The sequence below is a fragment of the Salmo salar genome, chromosome ssa02, assembly GCF_905237065.1.
Source record: "Salmo salar chromosome ssa02, Ssal_v3.1, whole genome shotgun sequence".
Taxonomy (NCBI): domain Eukaryota; kingdom Metazoa; phylum Chordata; class Actinopteri; order Salmoniformes; family Salmonidae; genus Salmo; species Salmo salar.
In genome coordinates this window covers 41,758,116-41,780,503 of record NC_059443.1, presented here as the reverse complement: position 1 = coordinate 41,780,503, position 22,388 = coordinate 41,758,116, and the positions used below count along the sequence as shown (strand labels likewise).

The 22,388-nt window shown below is 44.4% G+C and overlaps 2 protein-coding genes and 1 non-coding gene across 5 annotated transcripts; 1 reads left to right on the top strand and 2 right to left on the bottom strand.

The window, feature by feature from the left end:
• Positions 1-3,281: 3,281 nt before the first annotated feature.
• ppp1r8b (protein phosphatase 1, regulatory subunit 8b) lies at positions 3,282-8,479 on the bottom strand. 2 transcript variants are annotated; one of them, XM_014167318.2, is made up of 7 exons: positions 8,327-8,479; positions 8,062-8,122; positions 7,135-7,288; positions 6,700-6,926; positions 6,269-6,413; positions 4,520-4,584; positions 3,282-4,096 (listed from the first exon to the last, which is right to left on the bottom strand). In XM_014167318.2, the coding sequence occupies exons 1-7, from the start codon at positions 8,377-8,379 to the stop codon at positions 3,743-3,745; spliced, it is 1,059 nt and encodes a 352-aa protein (XP_014022793.1). In that variant the 5' UTR covers positions 8,380-8,479; the 3' UTR covers positions 3,282-3,742. The 2 variants fall into 2 exon arrangements, with proteins under 2 accessions (XP_014022793.1, XP_014022805.1); XM_014167330.2 differs by having other exon boundaries at positions 8,062-8,142; positions 8,327-8,442.
• Positions 7,523-7,685, bottom strand: LOC123739805 (small Cajal body-specific RNA 1). The gene has a single exon (XR_006767931.1).
• Positions 8,480-11,738: 3,259 nt separating the features above from the next.
• Positions 11,739-22,254, top strand: LOC106583290 (protein THEMIS2). Of its 2 annotated transcripts, none has more exons than XM_014167276.2 (6): positions 11,739-11,994; positions 18,023-18,163; positions 18,394-18,822; positions 19,112-20,307; positions 21,620-21,734; positions 21,963-22,254. In XM_014167276.2, the coding sequence occupies exons 1-6, from the start codon at positions 11,889-11,891 to the stop codon at positions 22,061-22,063; spliced, it is 2,088 nt and encodes a 695-aa protein (XP_014022751.1). In that variant the 5' UTR covers positions 11,739-11,888; the 3' UTR covers positions 22,064-22,254. The 2 variants fall into 2 exon arrangements, with proteins under 2 accessions (XP_014022751.1, XP_014022761.1); XM_014167286.2 differs by having other exon boundaries at positions 18,380-18,822.
• Positions 22,255-22,388: the final 134 nt, after the last annotated feature.

Here is a 22,388-nt window from a genome sequence, read left to right as displayed (position 1 = left end):
CTGAAAAACAGATGGTCGGAAATGCATGGTGCCACATCAGCGGCCTGTGCAGGAGGATGCAACGTTGCAGAACGTTCAGATAGAAATGTGTTGTGTAGAACAGAAATTGTCTGAATAGGGAATCGTGTCATTTCTATCTGCAATAATGTGTTTTCCAATCCCTAAATACACCCAAGATGCTATGGTACAGGGTTGGAGTCAATTCAGGATGTACACTGAAATTCCAATTCTCTTCAATTAGGAATTTGGTTTACTTTCTGAATTGACCCCAACCCTGCTACGGCGTCACATGAGTATGTAAAGAAGTCTTAACCACCCAACAGTTAGCATCCACGCCATGAGTGAAGGGTCACACTTTATGGGCATCTGCCAGCCAATGGATTGAGAAACTAAGTGCGGTTTCGGCTGGCCTCCACCACATAACCAACTGGCTGGCATGCTCTGACCAACACTGATGACTGTGTTCAAAGTCCTCACAAATTAGTCTGCCTGGTCAATGTAATATTCTGTAATAGGTCTAACACTTGGCATTCATTCATGCAACTTGCTGGTAGATACTGCTATTTAATACTAAGATGGCTACTATCCTTGGAATTAAGAAATAACTGACCAAATCCCAATTGAATCATGGTGTTTGAAGATAAAGGCCTACTACCATGTAAAAACGACACTATTCTGTAAACCGCACCAAAAAAAAAAATCAATGTTTGTGACAAAATTCTGTTTTTATTTACAGTGTACTTTGTGAATAAAAAAAGCCAACATCATCCGAAAGTGGGACAAAAGGTCTGGGTACACGTCTGTCCATCTGTACAAAGTTGATGCAAATAGCATGGCATTTGCAAGTTCTCAAATACCACATAAATGTTTCATTAACCAGTAAAGGGGGCAACCTAAGAATGTATTCTGCTGGTGTGAAAACTAACACAGTTCTTTGAACTAACAGTTCTTTGAACTCAAGAAGCTCAATTTTGAGTCATTTTATGGGTGCTTCGATGCAGGACCATGTGTACCACATTTGAAATGTAAATCATTTCAAAAGGCCTGTAAAACAATACTCAACATCAAATTGCACCAACTGAGAACCTTACAGTCTTAACTCATGTGACCAATCCATTTTATCGGTGGCTCAGATCAGGCCAATTTACATTGTACATATCGCAATCTAGAGGACTTCAGGACTCACTAACATTCAGGCAGAGTTTCAACTCACAGGTTATACTGCTATCTTTTTTTATAATGGCAAGACAGTATTTAAATATATATTTAAATATGCGCAGTCTATTAACTGTTAATTACTGAGATTGATTGTGAATGTAAACTAAGTATAGATGAAATTCTTTCCTTGCTGCACTCATCCTGATAGCACTGTAAAAATATAAACCTATAGTCCTATTCAGTCTTTAGGAAAACAGACATATCTTTTTTTCCAGAAACTCTGATCGACTTTTGTCAATTCCTATAATAATCCATCTTGTACAAAACAGTTTTCACATTACAAATTTAACAGATTAAAAAACAAATGTACAGTCCATTCAGAAAGTTCAGACCCTTTGACTTTTTCTGCGAAAACAAGTTAAGTAATTTTTGCTAATCTATATATATATATATAAAATATAGAAATAACTTATTTGCTTAAGTATACAGACCCTTTGCTATGAGACTAAAAATTGAGCTCAGGGACCCATTGATCATCCTTGAGATGTTTCTACAACTTGGAGTCCACCTGTGGTAAATTCAATTGATTGGACATGATTTGGAAAGTGACACACCTGTCTATACAAGGTCCCACTGTTGACAGTGCAGGTCAGAGCTAAAACCAAGCCATGAGGACGAAGGAATTATCCGCAGAGATCCGAGACAGGATTGTGCCGAAGTACAGATCTGGGGAAGTACACCAAATAAATTCTGCAGCATTGAAGGTCCCCCAAAACACAGTGGCCTCCATCATTCTTAAATGGAAGAAGTTTGGAACCACCAAAGACTTCTTAGAGTTGACCGCCTGGCCAAACTGAGCAATCAGGGGAGAAGGGCCTTGGTCAGGGAAGTGGCCAAGAACCCAATAGTCACTGAATGAGCTCCAGAGATCTTCTGTGGAGATGGGAGAATCTTCCAGAAGGACAACCATCTCTGCAGCACTTCAATCAGGCCTTTATGGTAGAATGGACAGAGAAGCCACTCCTTCACAAAAGGCACGACAGCCCGCTTAGTGTTTGCCAAAAGACACCTAAAGACTATCAGACCATGAGAAACAAGATTCTCTGGTCTGATGAAACCAAGAATGAACTCTTTGGCCTGAATGCCAAGTGTCACATCTGGAGGAAACCTGGCACCATCCCTATGGTGAAGCATGGTGGTGTCAGCATCATGCTGTGGGGATACGTTTTAGCAGCAGGGACTGGAAGACTAGTCAGGATCGAGGGAAAGATGAACGGAGCAAAGTACTGAGAGATCCTTAAAGAAAACCTGCTCCAGAGCACTGAGAACCTCAGTCTGGGATGAAGGTTCACCTTCCAACAGAACAACGACCCTAAGCACACAGCCAAGACAACGCAGGAGTGGCTTCGGGACAAGTCTCTCCCTAAATAAAGGTCTGCCAAGCTTGTAGCGTCATACCCAAGACTCGAGGCTGTAATCGCTGCCAAAGGTGCTTCAACAAAGTACTGGGTAAAGGGTCTGAATACTTATGTAAATGTGACATTTCAGCATTCTATTTTTAATAACTTTGCTAAAATGTCTAAAAAACTGTTTTTGCTTCGACATGGAGTATTGTGGGTAGATGGATGAAATTGTTGTTTTTCTCATCTATTTCAGAATAAGGCTGTAAAGTAACAAAACGTGGAAAAAATTCAAGGGGTCTGAATACTTTCCGAATGCACTGTATACGCATGTTTACAGTGAGCAAAAAAAATACTACGTCCAAAGACTGACTTCAAACAAATATCAAGACCTTATAGAAGGAAGTGGAGATCGTAATATGGAACTCAGTGACCACAGTGACCAACCATATAACGATTAGGCTGTGATACCAGTATCGCAATGTTTTTCCCATAGCAAAAATGATAACGCGGAGCAGGCCCTTTAAAAACCTGCTGTAATATTGGGTGCTGTAGCATGGAAAATAAATCCATGTGAATCTGGATGAGAACATAATGATGTTTGTTTCCAACATAAGGTCTGTTTTCCTAAGTTACATCCGCTTCGTGTTTGTTTCCCTGCACGATGCCCGACTATCAATTATAGGTAAAATAAGGGACACCGATTTATGCCACAAGTTACTCTTACCTGACCAACTGACTTGGTCTGCCAAGTACTGCCTTTTTAATATGACTTCATTTGTAAAACGCATCAAACATTCATCTCCCGAAGGAGTGGTGTTCCTGTCTTCATGGAATGTAGTACTGAAGACTTTCGGATAATCTTTAGGAGAATGAGGAAGTAACGTAGAAAACATTGACAAAACTATAAAATCCACAAAACAGTCTTATAAGTAAAATCGATCCGCCTCCAACGGGTCATGGTCCCTGATGTCTCCGCCCATACCCTGAGAGTCAGCCCTGCCTCCACTACAACGGCTCTTTCCCAATTCGGCTTTCCTGGATTCCTTGTGTCCCCTCTCCTCGCCTCAAAATACATTGGAGAAGGTCCAAGAGGAGAGACCTTGGATCTTCTACAATGCATGAGAGGAGGTAAAGAACAGAGGAAAGACGAATTGAGAAAGAGCCGTAGTGTAAGGAGAGGGTTAGATTAGTAGGGAGGGGGTGGGCTTCTTGCCTGGCCATGCCTCTTTGGCATACTTTTTCTTGCGGGGCTCGTTGAGGACCTCGGAGGGATAGGGGCCTGTGACGGGGACAGGGTTGAGGGTGACAGGTGGCTGGGGGGCATCCGGGGCCAGGTTCACCTCTGGGGCCGGGTTGGGGAAGGGCAGAGGGAGACCCCCCAGGATAGTGGCTCCGCTCGGGGACCCGGCAGGGTGGCCTTCGTGGCTGGTGGGTGGCAGGTCCCCGTAAAGGCCGCCGCCGAAGGTGTAGTTGTGGATGCGCCTCGTAACAACGTCGTCCATACTAAGTGAGCCGTGCCTCTCCATTTTCTGTTTCTAGAGTGGAAATGACAAAAAGACTGAGTAGTAACTCATCTGTAGGCTATGTATAGTGTTTGTTTCTGGGATATCATTGCAATTTTTTTAATTATAGGCTTCCTTAAATTGAAACGTGACTGTATAAAAATGTTTTTTTAATATATTCTTTTTTTGGGGGGGCAGCGTAGCCTAGTGGTTAGAGCATTGGACTAGTAACCGAAAGGTTGCAAGTTCAATTCCCCGAGCTGACAAGGTACAAATCTGTCATTCTGCCCCTGAACAAGGCAGTTAACCCACTGTTCCTAGGCCGACATTGAAAATAAGAATTTGTTCTTAACCGAGTTGCCTAGTTAAATAAAGGTAAAATAAAAAAATGTAATCTTTACACCTCATGCAACAGATGCACTTTAGTGGCTTACTATGGACATAACCCAGGCTTACCTTTATAGGGACGACAGCAGTCTGCACCATGTTCCTGAAGCGCCCCACTGAGGGATCAATGTCCTCTGTAAGGTTTCAAAAAGCACTGAGTTACCGCATGCATTACATGAGTGATGCAACAGGTTTTAGATTGGCACACATTTCCTTATTTTCACCCAACCTCAGTTTATGTAATTACTTATAGTACCAGTCAAAAATCTGGACACCTACTCATTTCCAGGGTTTTTCTTTATTTTTTTTACTGTTTTCTGCATTGTAGAATAATAGTGAAGAAATCAAAACTACGAAATAACAGGGAATTTTGTAGTAACCAAAAAATATGTTAAATCAAATCAATATTTTCTATTTGAGACTCTTCAAATAGCCACCCTTTGCCTAAATGACAGCTTTTGGCATTCTCTCAACCAGCTTCATGAGGTAGTCACCTGGAATGCATTTCAATTAACAGGTGTGCCTTGTTAAAAGTACATTTGTGGAATTTCTTTCCTTCTTAATGCGTTTAAGTCAATCAGTTGTGTTGTGACATGGTAGGGGTAGTATACAGAAGAACCCTATTTGGTGAAAGACCAAGTCCATCTTATGGCAAGAACAGCTCAAATAAGCAAAGAGAAACGACAGTCCATTACTTTAAGACATGAAGGTCAGTCAATGCGGAAAATATCAAGAACTTTGAACGTTTCTTCAAGAGCAGTCGCAAAAACCATCAAGCGCTATGATGAAACTGGCTCTCATGAGGACAGCCACAGGAAAGGAAGACCCAGAGTTACCTCTGCTGCAGAGGACAAGTTCATTAGAGTTACCAGGCTCAGAAATTGCAGCCCAAATAAATGCTTCAGAGTTCAAGTAAGAGACACATCCCAACATCAACTGTTCAGAGGAGACTGTGTGAATCAGGCCTTCATGGTCAAATTGCTGCAAAGAAACCACTACTAAAAGGACACCAATAAGAAGAAGAGACTTGCTTGGGCCAAGAAACACGAGCAATGGACATTAGACGCGTGGAAATCTTACTTTTGGTCTGATGAGTCCAAATGTGATATCTGCGGTTCCAACCACCGTGGCTTTGTGAGAAGCAGAGTAGGTGAACGGATGATCTCCGCATGTGTGGTTCCCACCGTGAAGCACGGAGGAGGTGTGATGGCGTGGGGGTGCTTTCCTGGTGACACTGTCAGTGATATTTAGAATTCTGCAGCGAGACGCCATCCTATCCGTTTTGCTCTTATTGGGACTATCATTTGTTTTTCAACAAGACAATGAGGCAACACACCTCCAGGCTGTGTGAGGGCTATGTGACCAAGAAGGAGAGTGATGGAATATTGCATCAGATGACCTGGCCTCCACAATCATCCAACCCCAACCCAATTGGGATGAGTTGGGATGAGTTGAACCACAGAGTGAAGGAAAAGCAGCCAAGTGCTCAGCATATGTGGGAACTACGTCAAGACTGTTGGAAGAGCATTCTAGGTGAAGCTGGTTGAGAGAATGTCCTTGAATGAGTAGGTGTCCAAACTTTTGACTGGTACTGTAAATCAGGGTCCATGTTTACAAAGCATCTCAAAGAAAGAGTGTTCAACTAGGATCAATATTTTATTTTAAATCATAAAATAAAAAAACTCTCTCTCAGACACTTTGTGAAATATGAAGACAGGGACAGAAACACTTTTTCTTCAACTACAGATATAAAGAACCAATACTTCAACAGCACTGGGATACTGGTGCAAGGCCAATGGGGTTGAAGAATGAGCTTACCCGGGTTGATGACCTCATCGTCCTCGTTGAAGGTGACTCTGGAGTTCCGCCTCTTCCTCTTGGGTCTCTGGATCTCTAGGTTGCCCTCCTCGATGGTCAGGGTGGAGATGCGCTTGTTGTGGGCCGTGTTGAACTCTGTCAGGTTCTGTCACAGCCCAGACAAGGGGATGGATGAATGTTTCGGAAAGGAGTGAAACAAAGTTAATACACTCGAGTGCTTAATAGGAATAGCCTTGTCTAAACACACAGAATTGGAAACAGCGAGAGCTAAAAAACCCCACTAAAGGCACTGACGGAACAAAAGATAACTCACCATGTCCTCCTTTACAAAGTGTATCTATAGCTACTGTGGTAATAGTACACACCCTCCTTACCAGCATGTCCAGACAAATGCCCTAGTCGACAACTACTCAAGACACACAGAGACACACCTCTAGCTCGGTCTCCTCCTCTGGTAATCCTAAGAGGCCCTTAGACCCCTCCTCGTCCTCCCCGACCTTGGTGTCCCCCGTGGCGGCGTTGGTTCCTTGCTGGCTCTGAGGTTTCTCCCGGATGGTGTAGGCTCGCGTGGACGCTCCAAACGACATGGTGGAGTCTATGGGGACCTGCTGAGGCTTATTGGGCTCCAGGCGGATGTGTCCCAGGAAGGTACCATGCGCTGAGAACGTAATTTACAACCTTCAAGTCCACATATCATGTAGGAATGTAATTTATAAAAAGTGAAGTAAAGTCAAAACATAATAGCTGCATAGCCTTTATTCTACAGTGCACTCCTCTAAGGCAAGGCAACGGTTACATTTTGAGTCCTTTTACTAGCTGCAGTAAGATACACTATTTTACACTGATGTACAAGACAGTTCACTTACTGCTGTTGTTATCAATAAGGAACACCCTCTTCAGGTGCTTGTGGTAGACCAGGGCAGCATGCACGCGTGAACATGACTGGTGGTCGATGGTGAAGTCACACATGTCCGGGTTCCTCCCGAATAAGTAGTACTTTTTCTCGTCAATGATCAGTTTCTACAAGGATTCACCATCATAACAACAGATATGAGAAAATACATGTCACAACATCATAGCCAGGTCCCAGATATAATTCTGCTTTCTTGCCAACTCATCCCTCATTCTCACGCCAAGCTGTTTTAGCAAGACAATTCCATAAGGAGTCGGCAAGAGATTAGAAACAGACACCCAGGCTAACAACACTGATAGCATTGAATGAAATCCTTTCCAGCTGAAAGAAACAGTTTAAAGCACTGTGCCTCTGAGCCATAACTCAAGAGTGCACCTTCACACTCATGAGCTTAAATATCAGGGCTGATGTCTCTGTAGCACCTTTTTTAAAACCCAACAGTCACAGAACTCAGACACCAGTGTGCACTGGTGCTGAGGACAGTCGGGTCCGTATCTGGGGCACACATGTCTGATCAATTTGTTTATTTAGTTAAGTACACCATGACACCTAGCTACCTATACTGAAGTATACAGACTGAAGTAGACTATATTGTATATTGTGAATACTATATTGAAGTAGACAGTCTAGACTATAGACATTTATGGGTAAACTACATCACGTAGGACCACATATGGTTCTCTATCACAGCTTTTGATAAAGCTGGTACAGTTGGTCAGTACAGAATGTAAGCAAACCCATCAGTTGCGTGATGGATGATCTATTATGCAAGATATTAGCCATATTCTAAGGAACAATACAGAATATCTACCCTTGTTTGAGTGTGGCTAATACAGACAGGCAGTTCAAATGTTTGCCCCGTGAAGCCCCAAGCTCTTACCTCGACCATTTTGTCACCTTTCATCACGTCCAAATGGAGTCCTGGAGGGGGCTTGCCTGCCCTGAAAAGAAGGACCAAAACCTATGCACACCATTCAATGTAAATGTATCAGCTAGCTAGCATGTGTTAGCTAATAAGACGTGGCTAAAAGGAATACATACGTTTTCAGCTACAAAATAAATTAAAAAGTAATGCTGTTTTGTGAATCTGCATGCACTTGATGTCTTTGTACAACGTAAATATCTCGGTAAATGCATTTTCTCACCATGTTGGACAATCAAAAGATGGTAAGTTTGTAGCAGTTGCATTTGTCGCCATCTTGCAGCATTATCCATTCACAAACCCGGTGAATGCTGGGTAAAATGCTCCCTTGGTTTGGGAATTGTAGTTTTGGGGGGGGTTAATCTGTTGACAGCCAAATCTCTCTGTCTCTGCCCAAATGGACGAAAAGAAAGTAATACATTCCATTGTCTACAATGACTTTATTTTTATTTTATTTTATTTGACCTTTATTTAACCAGGTAGGCTAGTTGAGAAAAAGTTCTCATTTGCAACTGCGACCTGGCCAAGATAAAGCATAGCAATTCGACACATACAACAACACAGAGTTACACATGGAATAAACAAAACATACAGTCAATAATACAGTAGAACAAAAGAAAACAAAAAGTCTATATACAGTGAGTGCAAATGAGGTAAGTTAAGGCAATAAATAGGCCATGGTGGCGAAGTAATTACAATATAGCAATTAAACACTGGAATGGTAGTGCAGAAGATGAATGTGCAAGTAGAGATACTGAGGTGCAAAGGAGCAAGATAAATAAATAAATACAGTAGGGGATGAGGTAGGTCGATAGATGGGTTGTTTACAGATGGGCTATATACAGGTGCAGTGATCTGTGAGCTGCTTTGACAGCTGGTGCTTAAAGCTAGTGAGGGAGATATGAGTCTCCAGCTTCAGAGATTTTTGCAGTTCGTTTCAGTCATTGACCAAAGGAGGAATTGGCTTTGGGGGTGACCAGTGAGATATACCTGCAGGAGCGCGTGCTACGAGTGGGTGCTGCTATGGTGACCAGCGAGCTGAGATAAGGCGGGGCTTTACCTAGCAGAGACTTGTAGATAACCTGTAGCCAGTGGGTTTGGCGACGAGTATGAAGCGAGGGCAAACCAACGAGAGCGTACAGGTCGCAATGGTGGGTAGTGTATGGGGCTTTGGTGACAAAACGGATGGCACTGTGATAGACTGCATCCAGTTTGTTGAGTAGAGTGTTGGAGGCTATTTTATAGATGACATCACCGAAGTCGAGGATCGGTAGGATGGTCAGTTTTACAAGGGTATGTTTGGCAGCATGAGTGAAGGATGCTTTGTTGCGATATAGGAAGCCGATTCTAGATTTAATTTTGAATTGGAGATGCTTAATGTGAGTCTGGAAGGAGAGTTTACAGTCTAACCAGACACCCAGGTATTTGTAGTTGTCCACGTATTCTAAGTCAGAGCCGTCCAGAGTAGTGATGCTGGACGGGCGAGCAGGTGCGGGCAGTGATCGATTGAATAGCATGCATTTAGTTTTACTTGCGTTTAAGAGCAGTTGGAGGCCACGGAAGGAGAGTTGTATGGCATTGAAGCTCGTCTGGAGGTTAGTTAACACAGTGTCCAAAGAGGGGCCAGAAGTATACAGAATGGTGTCATCTGCGTAGAGGTGGATCAGAGAATCACCAGCAGCAAGAGCAACATCATTGATGTATACAGAGAAGAGAGTCGGCCCGAGAATTGAACCCTGTGGCACACCCATTGAGACTGCCAGAGGTCCGGACAACAGGCCCTCCGATTTAACACACTGAACTCTATCAGGGAAGTAGTTGGTAAACCAGGCGAGGCAATCATTTGAGAAACCAAGGCTGTCGAGTCTGCCAATAAGAATGTGGTGATTGACAGAGTCGAAAGCCTTGGCCAGGTCGATGAATACGGCTGCACAGTAATGTCTCTTATCGATGGCGGTTATGATGATGTTTAGGACCTTGAGCGTGGCTGAGGTGCACCCATGACCAGCTCTGAAACCAGATTGCATAGCAGAGAAGGTACGGTGGGATTCTAAATGGTCGTAATCTGTTTGTTAACTTGGCTTTCGAAGACCTTAGAAAGACAGGGTAGGATAGATATAGGTCTGTAGCAGTTTGGGTCTAGAGTGTCACCCCTTTTGAAGAGGGGGATGACCGCGGCAGCTTTCCAAACTTTGGGAATCTCAGACAATACGAAAGAGAGGTTGAACAGGCTAGTAATAGGGGTTGCAACAATTTCGGCAGATCATTTTAGAAAGAGAGGGTCCAGATTGTCTAGCCCGGCTGATTTGTATGGGTCCAGATTTTGCAGCTCTTTCAGAACATCAGCTATCTGGATTTGGGTGAAGGAGAAATGGTGGGGGCTTTGTCGGGTTGCTGTGGAGGGTGCCGGGCAGTTGACCGGGGTAGGGGTAGCCAGGTGGAAAGCATGGCCAGCCGTAGAGAAATGCTTATTGAAATTCTCAATTATGGTGGATTTATCGGTGGTAACAGTATTTCCTGGCCTCAGAGCAGTGGGCAGCTGGGAGGAGGTGCTCTTATTCTCCATGGACTTTACAGTGTCCCAGAACTTTTTTGAGTTAGTACTACAGGATGCAAATTTCTGTTTGAAAAAGCTAGCCTTAGCTTTTCTAACTGCCTGTGTCTATTGGTTCCTAACTTCCCTGAAAGTTACATATCACGGGGGCTATTCAATGCTAATGCAGAACGCCACAGGATGTTTTTGTGCTGGTCAAGGGCAGACAGGTCTGGAGTGAACCAAGGACTATATCTATTCCTAGTTCAACATTTTTTGAGTGGGGCATGCTTATTTAAGATGGTGAGGAAGGCACTTTTAAAGAATAGCCAGGCATCATCTACTGACGGGATGAGGTCAATGTCATTCCAGGATACCCCGGCCAGGTCGATTAGATAGGCCTGCTCGCGGAAGTGTTTTAGGGAGCGTTTGACAGTGATGAGGGGTGGTCGTTTGGTCGAAGACCCATTACGGATGCAGGCAATGAGGCAGTGACTTGATTCGACCCTAGAAAAAAAGGTTACCTACTGAAATGTAATGGCAACTATGAACTGTGAACATACACGCACTAACGCATGCAGTTATTATGCCTAGCTTTCACTATCGCTCATTCACTTGAATCAGATTGAATAGCTTCAAGAATAGTCAATAGAATAGACTATTTTTTATTGAAAAGCCACTGGACAGAAGAACATAGACTACTAGAGCAACATCCTCCTTGTTTTATATGTCATTTATAGACTGAAAACTGTAGGAAGTTGCAGAAACACATTTAATTTTGGTACATGTTCATGTAGCTTCCCATTTATCACAGACCATACAATTTTGCAGAATGTATTTTAATTAGACCTTTGGACTGCTATGGTGTAGGTATATAATGTTTATTATTCCTGAGGAGCAGTTTGCTGATAATGAGAAATCTATAAAAAAATATATATATATTCACATACAGAGAACAACATGAATAGAATAAAAAAATCCACAATGCAATGCTGTACTGCTAGGAACCATCAATTTTCCATAGTAAACATAAAACATAAAATAAGCAAACAATAAAGAAGTAAAAGCCAAGTTCACCTATCTTTATTGGCAACACAAGCTAGTATCACAGGGCAGGGGTTAATTTTACTTGAAAATATCTGGTTGCCTACTTCCTCATACAATCGTTGCTTTCAACTGTTAGATCAGTGGCACCTCTCATGGAACCACAGTTGAGCCTAGACAGCACAACATCGGGTTCTGCACTGCAGTGATGGCAGGCACTGAAGTAGTTATGTCCCTGCAAGAATTAATTGCATCCTTGGATCAAACTTGTCTGCCACGGATTCTACAGGTTTGCTCTGGTGTATACTTTCAAGGTAGGACTTTTTCATACTTTCTTTCATGAACTCCATGTGTGGGCAAACTTATTTTTGCATTGCCTGAAATGAGACAGACAAGCTTACCGATTAACAGTCAGTGGCAGTTTTTTTATACTCAATTCTGACATACACAAACAGAAGTAGAACAAAAGTCTCATAATTAGGCAACAGTACAGAATGTCGTATTTACAACTGAGGGTATTTTCATATAATTACATTTGTCCAAATAACGACACCTTCAAATGGAGGGACTAGATACTGTAATTTCTAAATGGTAAAACAGATATGTGTATTAAAGTAGTCAAAGGTGTAGTATTAGATTAAATAGTCCTAGCATGCATTTGCAGTTTTCTTTGGCTGTGTTTCAGATTATGTTGTGCCCAGTAGAAATGAATAGTAAATGATGTATCGTGTCATTTTGGAGTCACTTTTATTGTAAATAAGAGTACCATATGTTTCTGAACACTTCTATATTAATGTGGATGCTACCAGGATTATGGATAATCGTGAATGAATCGTTTTGGTATTGCGAATCCAAGCCTGACATAGGTCTAGACTGATGTGAAAATAAGTGGCGAGCGCTTAACCAACGGTGCAACCAAAAAATGTGATCATCATAGAAAGAAAAGCTCACCATTAAAAACTCTATGTTTTATTTTAGCAAAGTTAAAAGATTACATTTTGGCCTACAATGGCCTTCTTACAAACATTATCTTCCAACTTTGCTAAAATAAAACATTGAGTTTTACATTGCTTTTCAATCGATTTGTTGCTATTTTCAAAACTCCAAACTGGAAACACTTGTTAACACAGCCAGTCTTACATTCAAAACCTTTCATTGTACATTCATTTTGTTTGGAAACATCTTTCACCACACAACCATTCAGCCAAAATATAAGTTTACTGTGAAATATCATGAAAACATTGGTTTAATCACCAAAACTCAACATCATGATACATTCTCAATTTAGTTGTTTTAACAACCAGTTGATCCTATAGCAAAAAATGCAAGATACACTATATATACAAATGTATGTGGACACCAATTCAAATTAGTGGATTCGGCTATTTCAGCCATACCCGTTGCTAACAGGTGTATAAAATTGAGCACACAGCCATGCAATCGCCAAAGACAAACATTAGCAGTAGAATGGCCTTACTGAAGAGCTCCGTGACACCGTCATAGGATGCCACCTTTCCAACAAGTCAGTTCGTCAAATTTCTGCCCTAGTCAACTGTAAACGCTGTCATTGTGAAGTGGAAACATGTAGGAGCAACATCGGCTCAGCTGCGGAGTGGTAGGCCACACAACCTCACAAAACGGGACCGCCCAGTGCTGAAGCGCGTAGCGTCTGTCCTCGGACCGTTCTTGATACATATGGGAAACTGTTGAGTGTGAAAAACCCAGCAGTATTGCAGTTCTTGACACACACCGGTGTGCCTAGCACCTATTACCATACCCCGTTTAAAGACATTTCAATATTTTGTCTTGCCGATTCACCCTCTGAATGGCACACATACACAATCCATGTCTCAATTGCCTCAAGGCTTAAAAATCCTTCTTTAACCTGTCTCCTTACACCGAAGTGGATTTAACAAGTGACATCAATAAGGGATCATAGCTTTCACTTGGATTCACCTGGTCAGTCTAGATCATGGAAAAGCAGGTTTCCTTCATGTTTTGTACACTCAGTGTACATCATACTTTATATGTTTACATTTTACAAACATACATTGGAATTCTGTAGTTCTCCAAATCTGTATATGGTAGACAAACCAGTTTAAAATCTATAGGTTTACAAAAAGGTTAAGTGATTATCGAATAAGAACAGTTGGGTTAAGTAATAGTTTAAGGTATATTAACAAATAAGACTATCATATTAAAAGCGGAATGCAATATATCTCCCCTCAATAACCACTCCCCTCTCCTCTCCCTGTCATCTGCCACACTGTTTTGAGTTTGTACTAAGTGTTGTGAAAATGTACCACATACTTGTAAAAAATGCACCAAAGCATTTGAAAAAAACTGTAACAACCTGCTTACCCCATTGTAAATCCTTCTGTAACGTTAACCCTAGAATCTTCACACTATTAGATACTTTGAGCTCCTATGCAGCCCTGCCCCTCGAACTGGAGAGGGCATGGGACAGGTGGATTTCTAGTGAGGGCCACTGATAGGACCTTGCACCTGGCAGAGTTCAGTGACATTTGTCTTGCCTTAACCAATGAGTCAAGGCGGTCCAGGGCCTGCTTTGGTGTGCAGATTTTTCCCATTGTGCATGTGTGGGCCAGACTGAAATCATCAACGTACTTCCACCTACTCTCAACATCCCGGGCTGCACCGTCTATGACTGCAAGGAAGATGAGAGGACACAGAGGAGTTCCTTGAGCCACACCTCCCTTCAGCTCCTGCCAGAGTGTTGTTCACAAAACTGACGAGCCATGCTGTGAGGGCAGGCCTGACATCCAGTTGCATCAGCCGTTCAATGGCGATGGTGTGGTCGATTTTGTCAAATGCCTTGGAGAAGTGAGTGGTGATGAGGGTGGTTATGGTGGATGGGATGTATGACTGTTTGTATAGTCCAAAACGCTAACGAGAGCGTAAGTCAATGGTCTTTGGGGTCTGCTTCCAAACTGTCTGGGGTCTATGTTGGGTTTTATGTCTTCCTTCATCCAGGTGGCAGCGAAGGTCACAAGAACTTTTGATAGTTGTGGTGTCAGGGATATAGGCAGTAGCTGGTGGGGATGAGCACGACCGTGGCTTCTTTCCACTGGAAGAGGAATTCACCTCACTAGAATTATGTTTTGAGGATGTCACTGATGGGTTGACTCAACTCGCAGGCAAATTCTCATAGGATCTGCTGTGGCACACTGTAGGGGCCAGGGGCTTTGTTGGTTTTGATCACACATACGTTGTTCTCCAAGGGCTGGATATCTGGGAGAGGCTGCAGGGAACGTAATTTTTTATTTTTTTTAAATCAGGGATGGCTGTTGTGTCCAGGGAGGTTAGTGATTGGCTGACCTGAGAGAACCAGTTGTTAATTTAATTTGTTCCTTCCCCGCCCACCTTCCTGATTATGTCCCGCCTAATGAAAGAGTTGTGTGCCGTCCTGCAGATCAAGCAGATCTGGACCTCGGTTTTTCACCCGCAGACGGATGGGCTCGTTGAGCGCTTCAATAAAACGCTCAAGCAAATGCTGCGGAAGGTCATCGAGCAGGACGGGAAAAACTGTGACCAGCTACTACCCCACCTAATGTTCTCAAGCCGAGAAGTACCCCAGTCCTCCACGGGGTTTTCCCCTTTCGAACTCCTCTATGGGAGGAGGTCACGCGACCTATTGGACCTCGCCAGGAGGTGTGGGAAGCCCAACTGACCCCATTACACAGCGTGGTAGAGCACGTGGAGACGATGAGGGAGTGGATGACAGCCGTATGGCCAGTCATGAGGGAACATATGGAGAAGGCCCAACGCGCCCAAGACCAGGTCTACAATTCGGGAGGCCAGCCCCGAGAATTCCAGGTGGGAGACAGGGTGTTGGTCTTAATCCCCATGGCAGAAAGTAAGTTCCTGGCAACATTACACGGGCCATACGAGGTGATCGAGAAGCTGGGACTTGTCAATTAACGCGTACGGCAATCGGAAAGACGGAAACCTCAACAGATTTACCATGTGAACCTGTTGAAGAAGTGGCACAAGAGGACAGCCTTGGCCGTGTTATGGTCGGGACCAAGGACGCCAACGGTACCAGTGGTGGTCCCGAGCAAGAAGGACCTCGACCCGGCCCAGAAGCAAGAGCTCAGGGAGCTTGTTGATCGGAACACGGCAGTGTTCTCCGAGAAGCCGGGCCGCACGACCCTCATTGAACACCACATCCGTACCCAGCCCGGGGAAACGGTACGAAAGAGGCCATATCGGATTCCGGAAGCCCGATGGAAGACTGTGAAACAAGAAGTGGAGGCTGTGCTGAGGATGGGGGTCATTGAAGAGTCTCACAGTGCATGGTGCAGCCCCATCGTGTTGGTGCCCAAACCGGACGGTAGCCTCCGCTTCTGTAATGATTTCCGGTGTGTGAACGAAATAAGCTCATTCAATGCCTACCCCATGCCGAGGGTGGACGAGCTCATCGACCGATTGGGAAAGGCCCTCCTCGAAACCTAGTTTGCATTTCGTGGGGTTCGCGGTCAACCCGGCTTGTCTGAGCACGCCCAGCACCGCCTGGGCCTTTGGGGCAGTCATTTGACACTCCGGGCAGCTGCGACAGTAGTCTTCCACAGCCCTCCTCATCCTGGGCCAGTGGAACCGGGCGGCAACCCGTTCCTGGGTCTTCTAAATTCCCAGGTGCACCCCCAACAGGTGGGTGTGGGCCAGCTGAAGAACGGTTCCCACGTACCGTCGGGGCAGCAACAATACCTCTTGAAGTTCCCCCTGTTGGCGCGACACCTGATACAAAAGGTTATTCTTGATCTGGAAATGGGGGTATCACCAGTCACTCACCCCCAGAAGTAGCTGTCCATCCACCGCTATCACTTGGGCTGTGGCGGCTTTCAAGTTAGGATCCTCCCACTGGCCGTCCCGAATTGTCCCCTCAGTTGGCCCCCCGCGGGTGTCTCGACTGGCCCCTCGAAATCGAGGAGGGGGAGGCTGGGCTCTTCCTCCCTAGGTTCCCCAGGTCCGACTCCGGACCTGTAGAAACAGGTTGGTCAACCGTATGCTTCCGGGCCGCACAGGCGATGGATCATTCTCGCTCTTGTCTTCGGCCGGCTCGTACCTTCTTCCTCAGCTCGTGCCCCCACAGGGTTGCAAACAGCGGACAATCTCGTCCCACTTGGACGAGACCCACTAGGACGACACCGTCTGTCACCAGGCCTCGACGAGTCTCCCCCTGGTGGCTGACCTGCTGTACGCCACAGCGTACAGAGGCCCACTATCAGTAACCATCACTCCTGTGTTCCAATGTCACGTTGTGTTAGCTAATCCAAGTTTATAATTTTAAAAGGCTAATTGATCATTCGAAAACACTTTTGCAATTATGTTAGCACAGCTGAAAACTGTTGTGCTGATTAAAGAAGAAATAAACCTGGCCTTCTTTAGACTAGTTTAGTATCTGGAGCATCAGCATTTGTGTGTTCGATTACAGGCTCATTTCTAAGTGACCCCAAACTTTGGAACAGTTGTGTATATATTTATATTCCGGACTCTGAAAATCGTTCTGATGTCTTAATTCCTTGTCATTTTACTTTCGGATTATGTGCGTATTGTTATTGTATTGCTTGATATTGCTGCACTGTTTTACTACACCTGCAATAACATCTGGAAAACTGTATAGGCGACCAATAAACTTTCATTTGACTTCTATTGGGCACAACATCATCCGAAACACAACGAAAAGAAACGGCAAATGCATCCAACAAGTTTGTAGAGACACAAGCTTGATGTAGTCATTGCGTGCTAGGAATATGGGATTAAAATACCGCATTTTTGAGTACTTCAATACTCATATAAGTGAATGTCTAAATACTGTATGACACCTTCAAATGGGAGGACTAGATATATAAAGTGCTTTCCTTTCTAAACAGTAAAACAGATATGTATGAAAATACCCTCAAACAAAAGGTGACATTCTGTACTGTCACCTCATGAAATGTTTTGCTTCAGTCTAAATAAATACATAGAGGAGTGTATGTAATATCACATGTTCAAAGGTTAATAGATCATATGCTTGGTTATATGGATGCACGGTCAGTCAATAGACCACCTTGAAATGTTGCCGCAGACAAATAAGGAAATGGGGGGAAAAAATGAGTGTACAAAGTCTCATGAGTGATGTTCCTAGAACAGAGAAGTTAATACTGTGTACTGTATATATTAAGATCTATTTCCATCCGTTCAGGCATGCTTTATAATGGGACAGTATTATTGAGTAATCACCTCTGATAAAAACAAATATAATCAAGTACTGTACGTGCATGTTGCTGCATGGCATTGTCATCAGAGCTGAAATTGTGGTGTGTTGATGCTTTATAGGGTCTGTTTATGAGCTGTCGGGAAACGAGGTGTGCCTATCCACGGGGGACCTGGTGAAGGTCATCGACATCGAGCTCCTGTCTGTCAGCTGTGAGGACATCAGCAACAATGAGAAGTTTCAGCTGCCCCTCAACCATGCAGGTGAGGCTTACGGTTTTCAACAAATGCGCTTAGCCAGGGCTAGAAATAGAAAAACCTCTGGTCCACCTAGCAAAGATGATTGACTCTACCAAGAATGGCAGTTGTAGTAATTCTATGTAAGTGAGCCCCCAATTCTTTATTAACCATGATAATATGTTTAATCAATTCTAATAAAATCCCTTGATCAATGCTGTGTTATTCATGGGCTCATTGCAGACTCTCCCTCTCAGATCTGTTCAAGCTGGTTCCAGAGGAGATGCCATACAGCACAGTGGAGGAGATGGTGAGCCTGAGGCCTGTAGGCCTGGACACCTGCTTTCCCTTCACCTTCACCAGCCGATGTGAGCTGACTTTCGAGAATTTCACCCTCGGCGCCGGGATGGCCGTGACCATGCTGTACATCGAGCAGCAAGACGGGGGTGAGGAGAGCTGCGTCCGCTGTCAATTCAGAGGCCAGCAGGGGGCATTGGCTGAAGTGCTAGTCCCCTTCTCCTGTCGTGGGGAGTTCGATGAGTGTGAGAGTGACCAGACCTACACCCTCCAGGAGATCATATCCTCGCCCCACCTCTGTTGCCGGCGCTTTCGCTTCAGCAAGAAGACCAAGCACGGGGGATCGCTAGTCTTCAGCCCCATATACCAGGTCCAGGCCATCATGCACTGTGAGTAGAACCTGGTTCTGAGTCAACCAACAGCATACTTCCTTAGCCAAAGAAAAAAACACTGAGTTACCACGTTATAATCTAGAATTGAGAGAAGTGTTGGCTGAGGAGCACATCATTAAAGCTATTGGCAAGCTGTAGCCTGCATTTCTTTTTCACAAATCATTGCACTACAGGATTGTACATTTTGAACATACAGCTTAGTTTTTGTGTTCTGCTCAGCATCAAGTTTAGTACTTTACTGTGTGGGTCTACACCCTTCAACATAATTTCTCAAATTTTCTCACAGTGAGGAAGAACATAGTTAAATTCCCCTCCAGCTTGGAGGTGGATGTAGTCGACGTGACGACTCAATCCCAAGACTGGACATTTGTGACCCCGCTCACTCTGCCAGAGGTATTTGCCCAGCCAGACGAGGCCTTCCCCACCATGGCTGAAATACTGGAGCACCATGAGGGCCAGCCTCTGTTCCGCTGTACCTGGCTGGCTGAACTATACAAGGGCCATCCTCTAGTCCTTCACAAGCGTGGCTCCTCAGCCATGGTTCTGGCTTCGGGTATCAAGGGGCGCAATGCCCGCCAGTACTTCCTAGTGTCGCAGAGCTACGGGGGACGCCTGCGGCGGAGGCCCCGCGAGTTTGAGTCGGTGTACGAGCTGTACGTCGCCTCGACCCGGGCACTGTTTCTCAAGGTCAGGGTGACGCAGCACAGTGAGGAGCTGGACAGGGAGGGGTTTCTGGCGCTTAGTGTGGGCGAGCAGCTGGAGGTGCTGCGCTGCGAGAAGGTGAAGTTGCCCGGTGGAAGAACCAGCCAGGAGAAGAATAACCAGACCATGGAGGTCCTTGTATGTAGACGTCTCCAAGAAGTGGACGATGACGAGGAGGATGAAGAGAAGGAGGAGAGCGAGGTGGTCCACTTGCCCCTGTACATGCAGAGCCACTTTGTGGAGAAGCTCACGGACAACAAGAAGTACAGCCTGAAGGACTTGGGCAAGGCCTTCGCTCTGCCGTTGGACGTTAAGGTGGCGAGCCGTGACGCAGAGCTGGAGACAGATCCTCTGGTGGGGTTCTCATCCCTGAGGCTGGAGGCTACTACTATACAGCCCATGGTACAGGCCAGCCTTCCAGGAAAGCCAGAGAGGTGCTTTGAGATACCCACTCACTGGCTTAACATGTCTTTGTCCTTTACGAACGACCCCTTGCCTTTGGCCCAAGAATATCACCTGGAGACAGTTACAGAGGTGACGGACTCATTCTATTGCGAATTTCAAAAGCTCACCGCATCAGATGAGCCCCCACCACCACGTCCACCAAAGCCATCGTCAAGATCAAAGCCATCGTCAGGCTCAAAGTCTTCAAAGGCAACCCCTTCACCCTCACAACCAGACACCCCCTGCCGTCCACCCAAAAGTGGCACCCTTTCCCTGTTGAGTGGTCTAAGTCTTGATAGCAAAAAGACTCACAGGCCCCCTGCTCCTCTGCCTCCGGTAAGCTCTTCCTTTCAGACCTTATGTACTTTCTAGGCAGGATATAGCGCTGCTCATCTCCTGTTGTCACTCCTGTCTTGCTGGACTCGTTTACTGTCCTACATGTCCTGCCTACTGTCTTGCATCCCATGTATTTCCCTTGTACTCTGCCTTGGAGCCCCCACATTCATTGTCTTAGCTGTGAAATTGTCTTGTTTTTTTTTGTGTCACTGTACTGTCTCTATGTCTGCTGTTTCTGTTTTAACTTTTTTTTTAAAGTATTTGTAAGGTGTTGTTATGCACGCCTCTTGGAGGGAACGCAACACCCCGCTACATCTCAACTCCCCGTGGAGTGAAAAAAGTATGTGATCATAGGTGCGGGGAAGGATGACAGAAGCAGAGAAAAATACAGTTTACAGGGAATTTATTACTCCTACACACGGTAAGGTGGGGAAAAGGGGCTGGACGGAACCAAAGCAAAGAATGTAAAAGTTAGTTCCCTCTCCTACCTTTCCACTACTTACCTAACCTTTAGCACCACCTGGCGCGCTAACCAAAGTACAGGGGGTGGTCCGCCCAGGTCTTACCTAGTGTGCATAGACAGATTCAATACTAGGGGTTATGCATGCCCGCAGGCCTCTTGCCTAAACACTCCCAAGGTGCCTTCCCCTCCCCCCCAAGAACAAATTTAACAAAATAATTACTAATACCTAGTGAACAATTTCAATAATCAAAAACACAAAATCCTATTGGCATACACATACCTCGGAAGGAGCGGCTACAAAATAATATCCACAAAACCTTTACTGACCGCCACAACAATCAACACAGAACATAAAAAGCTCTCTTCTAACTAAGGAACACTGGATTTTATCAAGCTGGAGAAGGAGTTGGTAATTGCAGAGACAGCTGTATCCCCTGACGAGAGGGAGGGGTCAGAGCTCCAATCTGCGATGGGGCCGACCAATCAGCTTCTTAGAATCCAGGAAGCTATTTCCTGAAATAAACACACATACCCACAACACAGAACCTGGGGAAACGTGTGTTGTGATATTGTGAAATACATTTTAAATAAGTGGAATAAGCTGTGACTTGATTTGACTAGAATGCTGCCTCATATAATAGGGTCTTGGGTTGTTCAATCAATGTCTTATATAACATTTACACACAACACACCCCACATGTTACTGTAGTCTCATCAGTTATCATGTGAAAATGTTATTTGATTATGCAGAGAAACCTCGCCCCATGCAAGTATGTGGTTCCTGTTTTTTCAACATAGCATGTACACTTCCTAATATAACGGTAGTTTCATTTTCCTGTTGTCGTGAAGGCTATCACGGACGCCCCTCCGCTGAATCCAAGAAAGCCTATGACAGGTATCAAGTCAGGAAAGGCTCAGCCAAACACTTACGTCACGTCTATAAGTCACAAGCCCAACAATAAAGGTACAGTATGTCCTACATTGGAAATGACTTGTGAGCTATGACATCAGGGAAGTCAACGCCAAAAACTATCCCATTCATCGCTCTGCATTTGGTGTAGCTTTTTATAAAACATTTTACTGTTATTTGTAGTTTTATTCTTTGTTTAGATAAATGGTTTTGCACTGGGTGACCACTTCACACAAAACCTAGATTATCCGGTAAGCCTAAAATGAACTTGTCTTTCAACAGCTCCGAAATATGAAGTGCAAGCAGATGAGGGCAGCGACCATGATTATGAGCAAGTGGACGACATGTTGAAAACAGCACAGGACAGTTTTTTACTTTACTGAACCAGCCAAAGGAACTACTATTAAAAGGTTAACTATTCAAGTAACCAAGTCTCATTGCATAAAATAGACTAGACTATGGGGTGCAAGACAACTGAATGTCAGAACTATGCAGACTGATAGCCAGCCACTGTATGTGAATACTTTGAGATGGGACTATGCAAAAACAGGATAAATGTCTTATTGTACCCAGATTTTGTTACTTGGTTTTCATTTTCTCTACATTGCTGCAATCACAAGCAACACTTGCCAACTGATTATCCCAAATGCTTATGATAATAGCCCATTGGTGTTTAAGGTCCAGTTACAAAATACACTGCTAACTTAT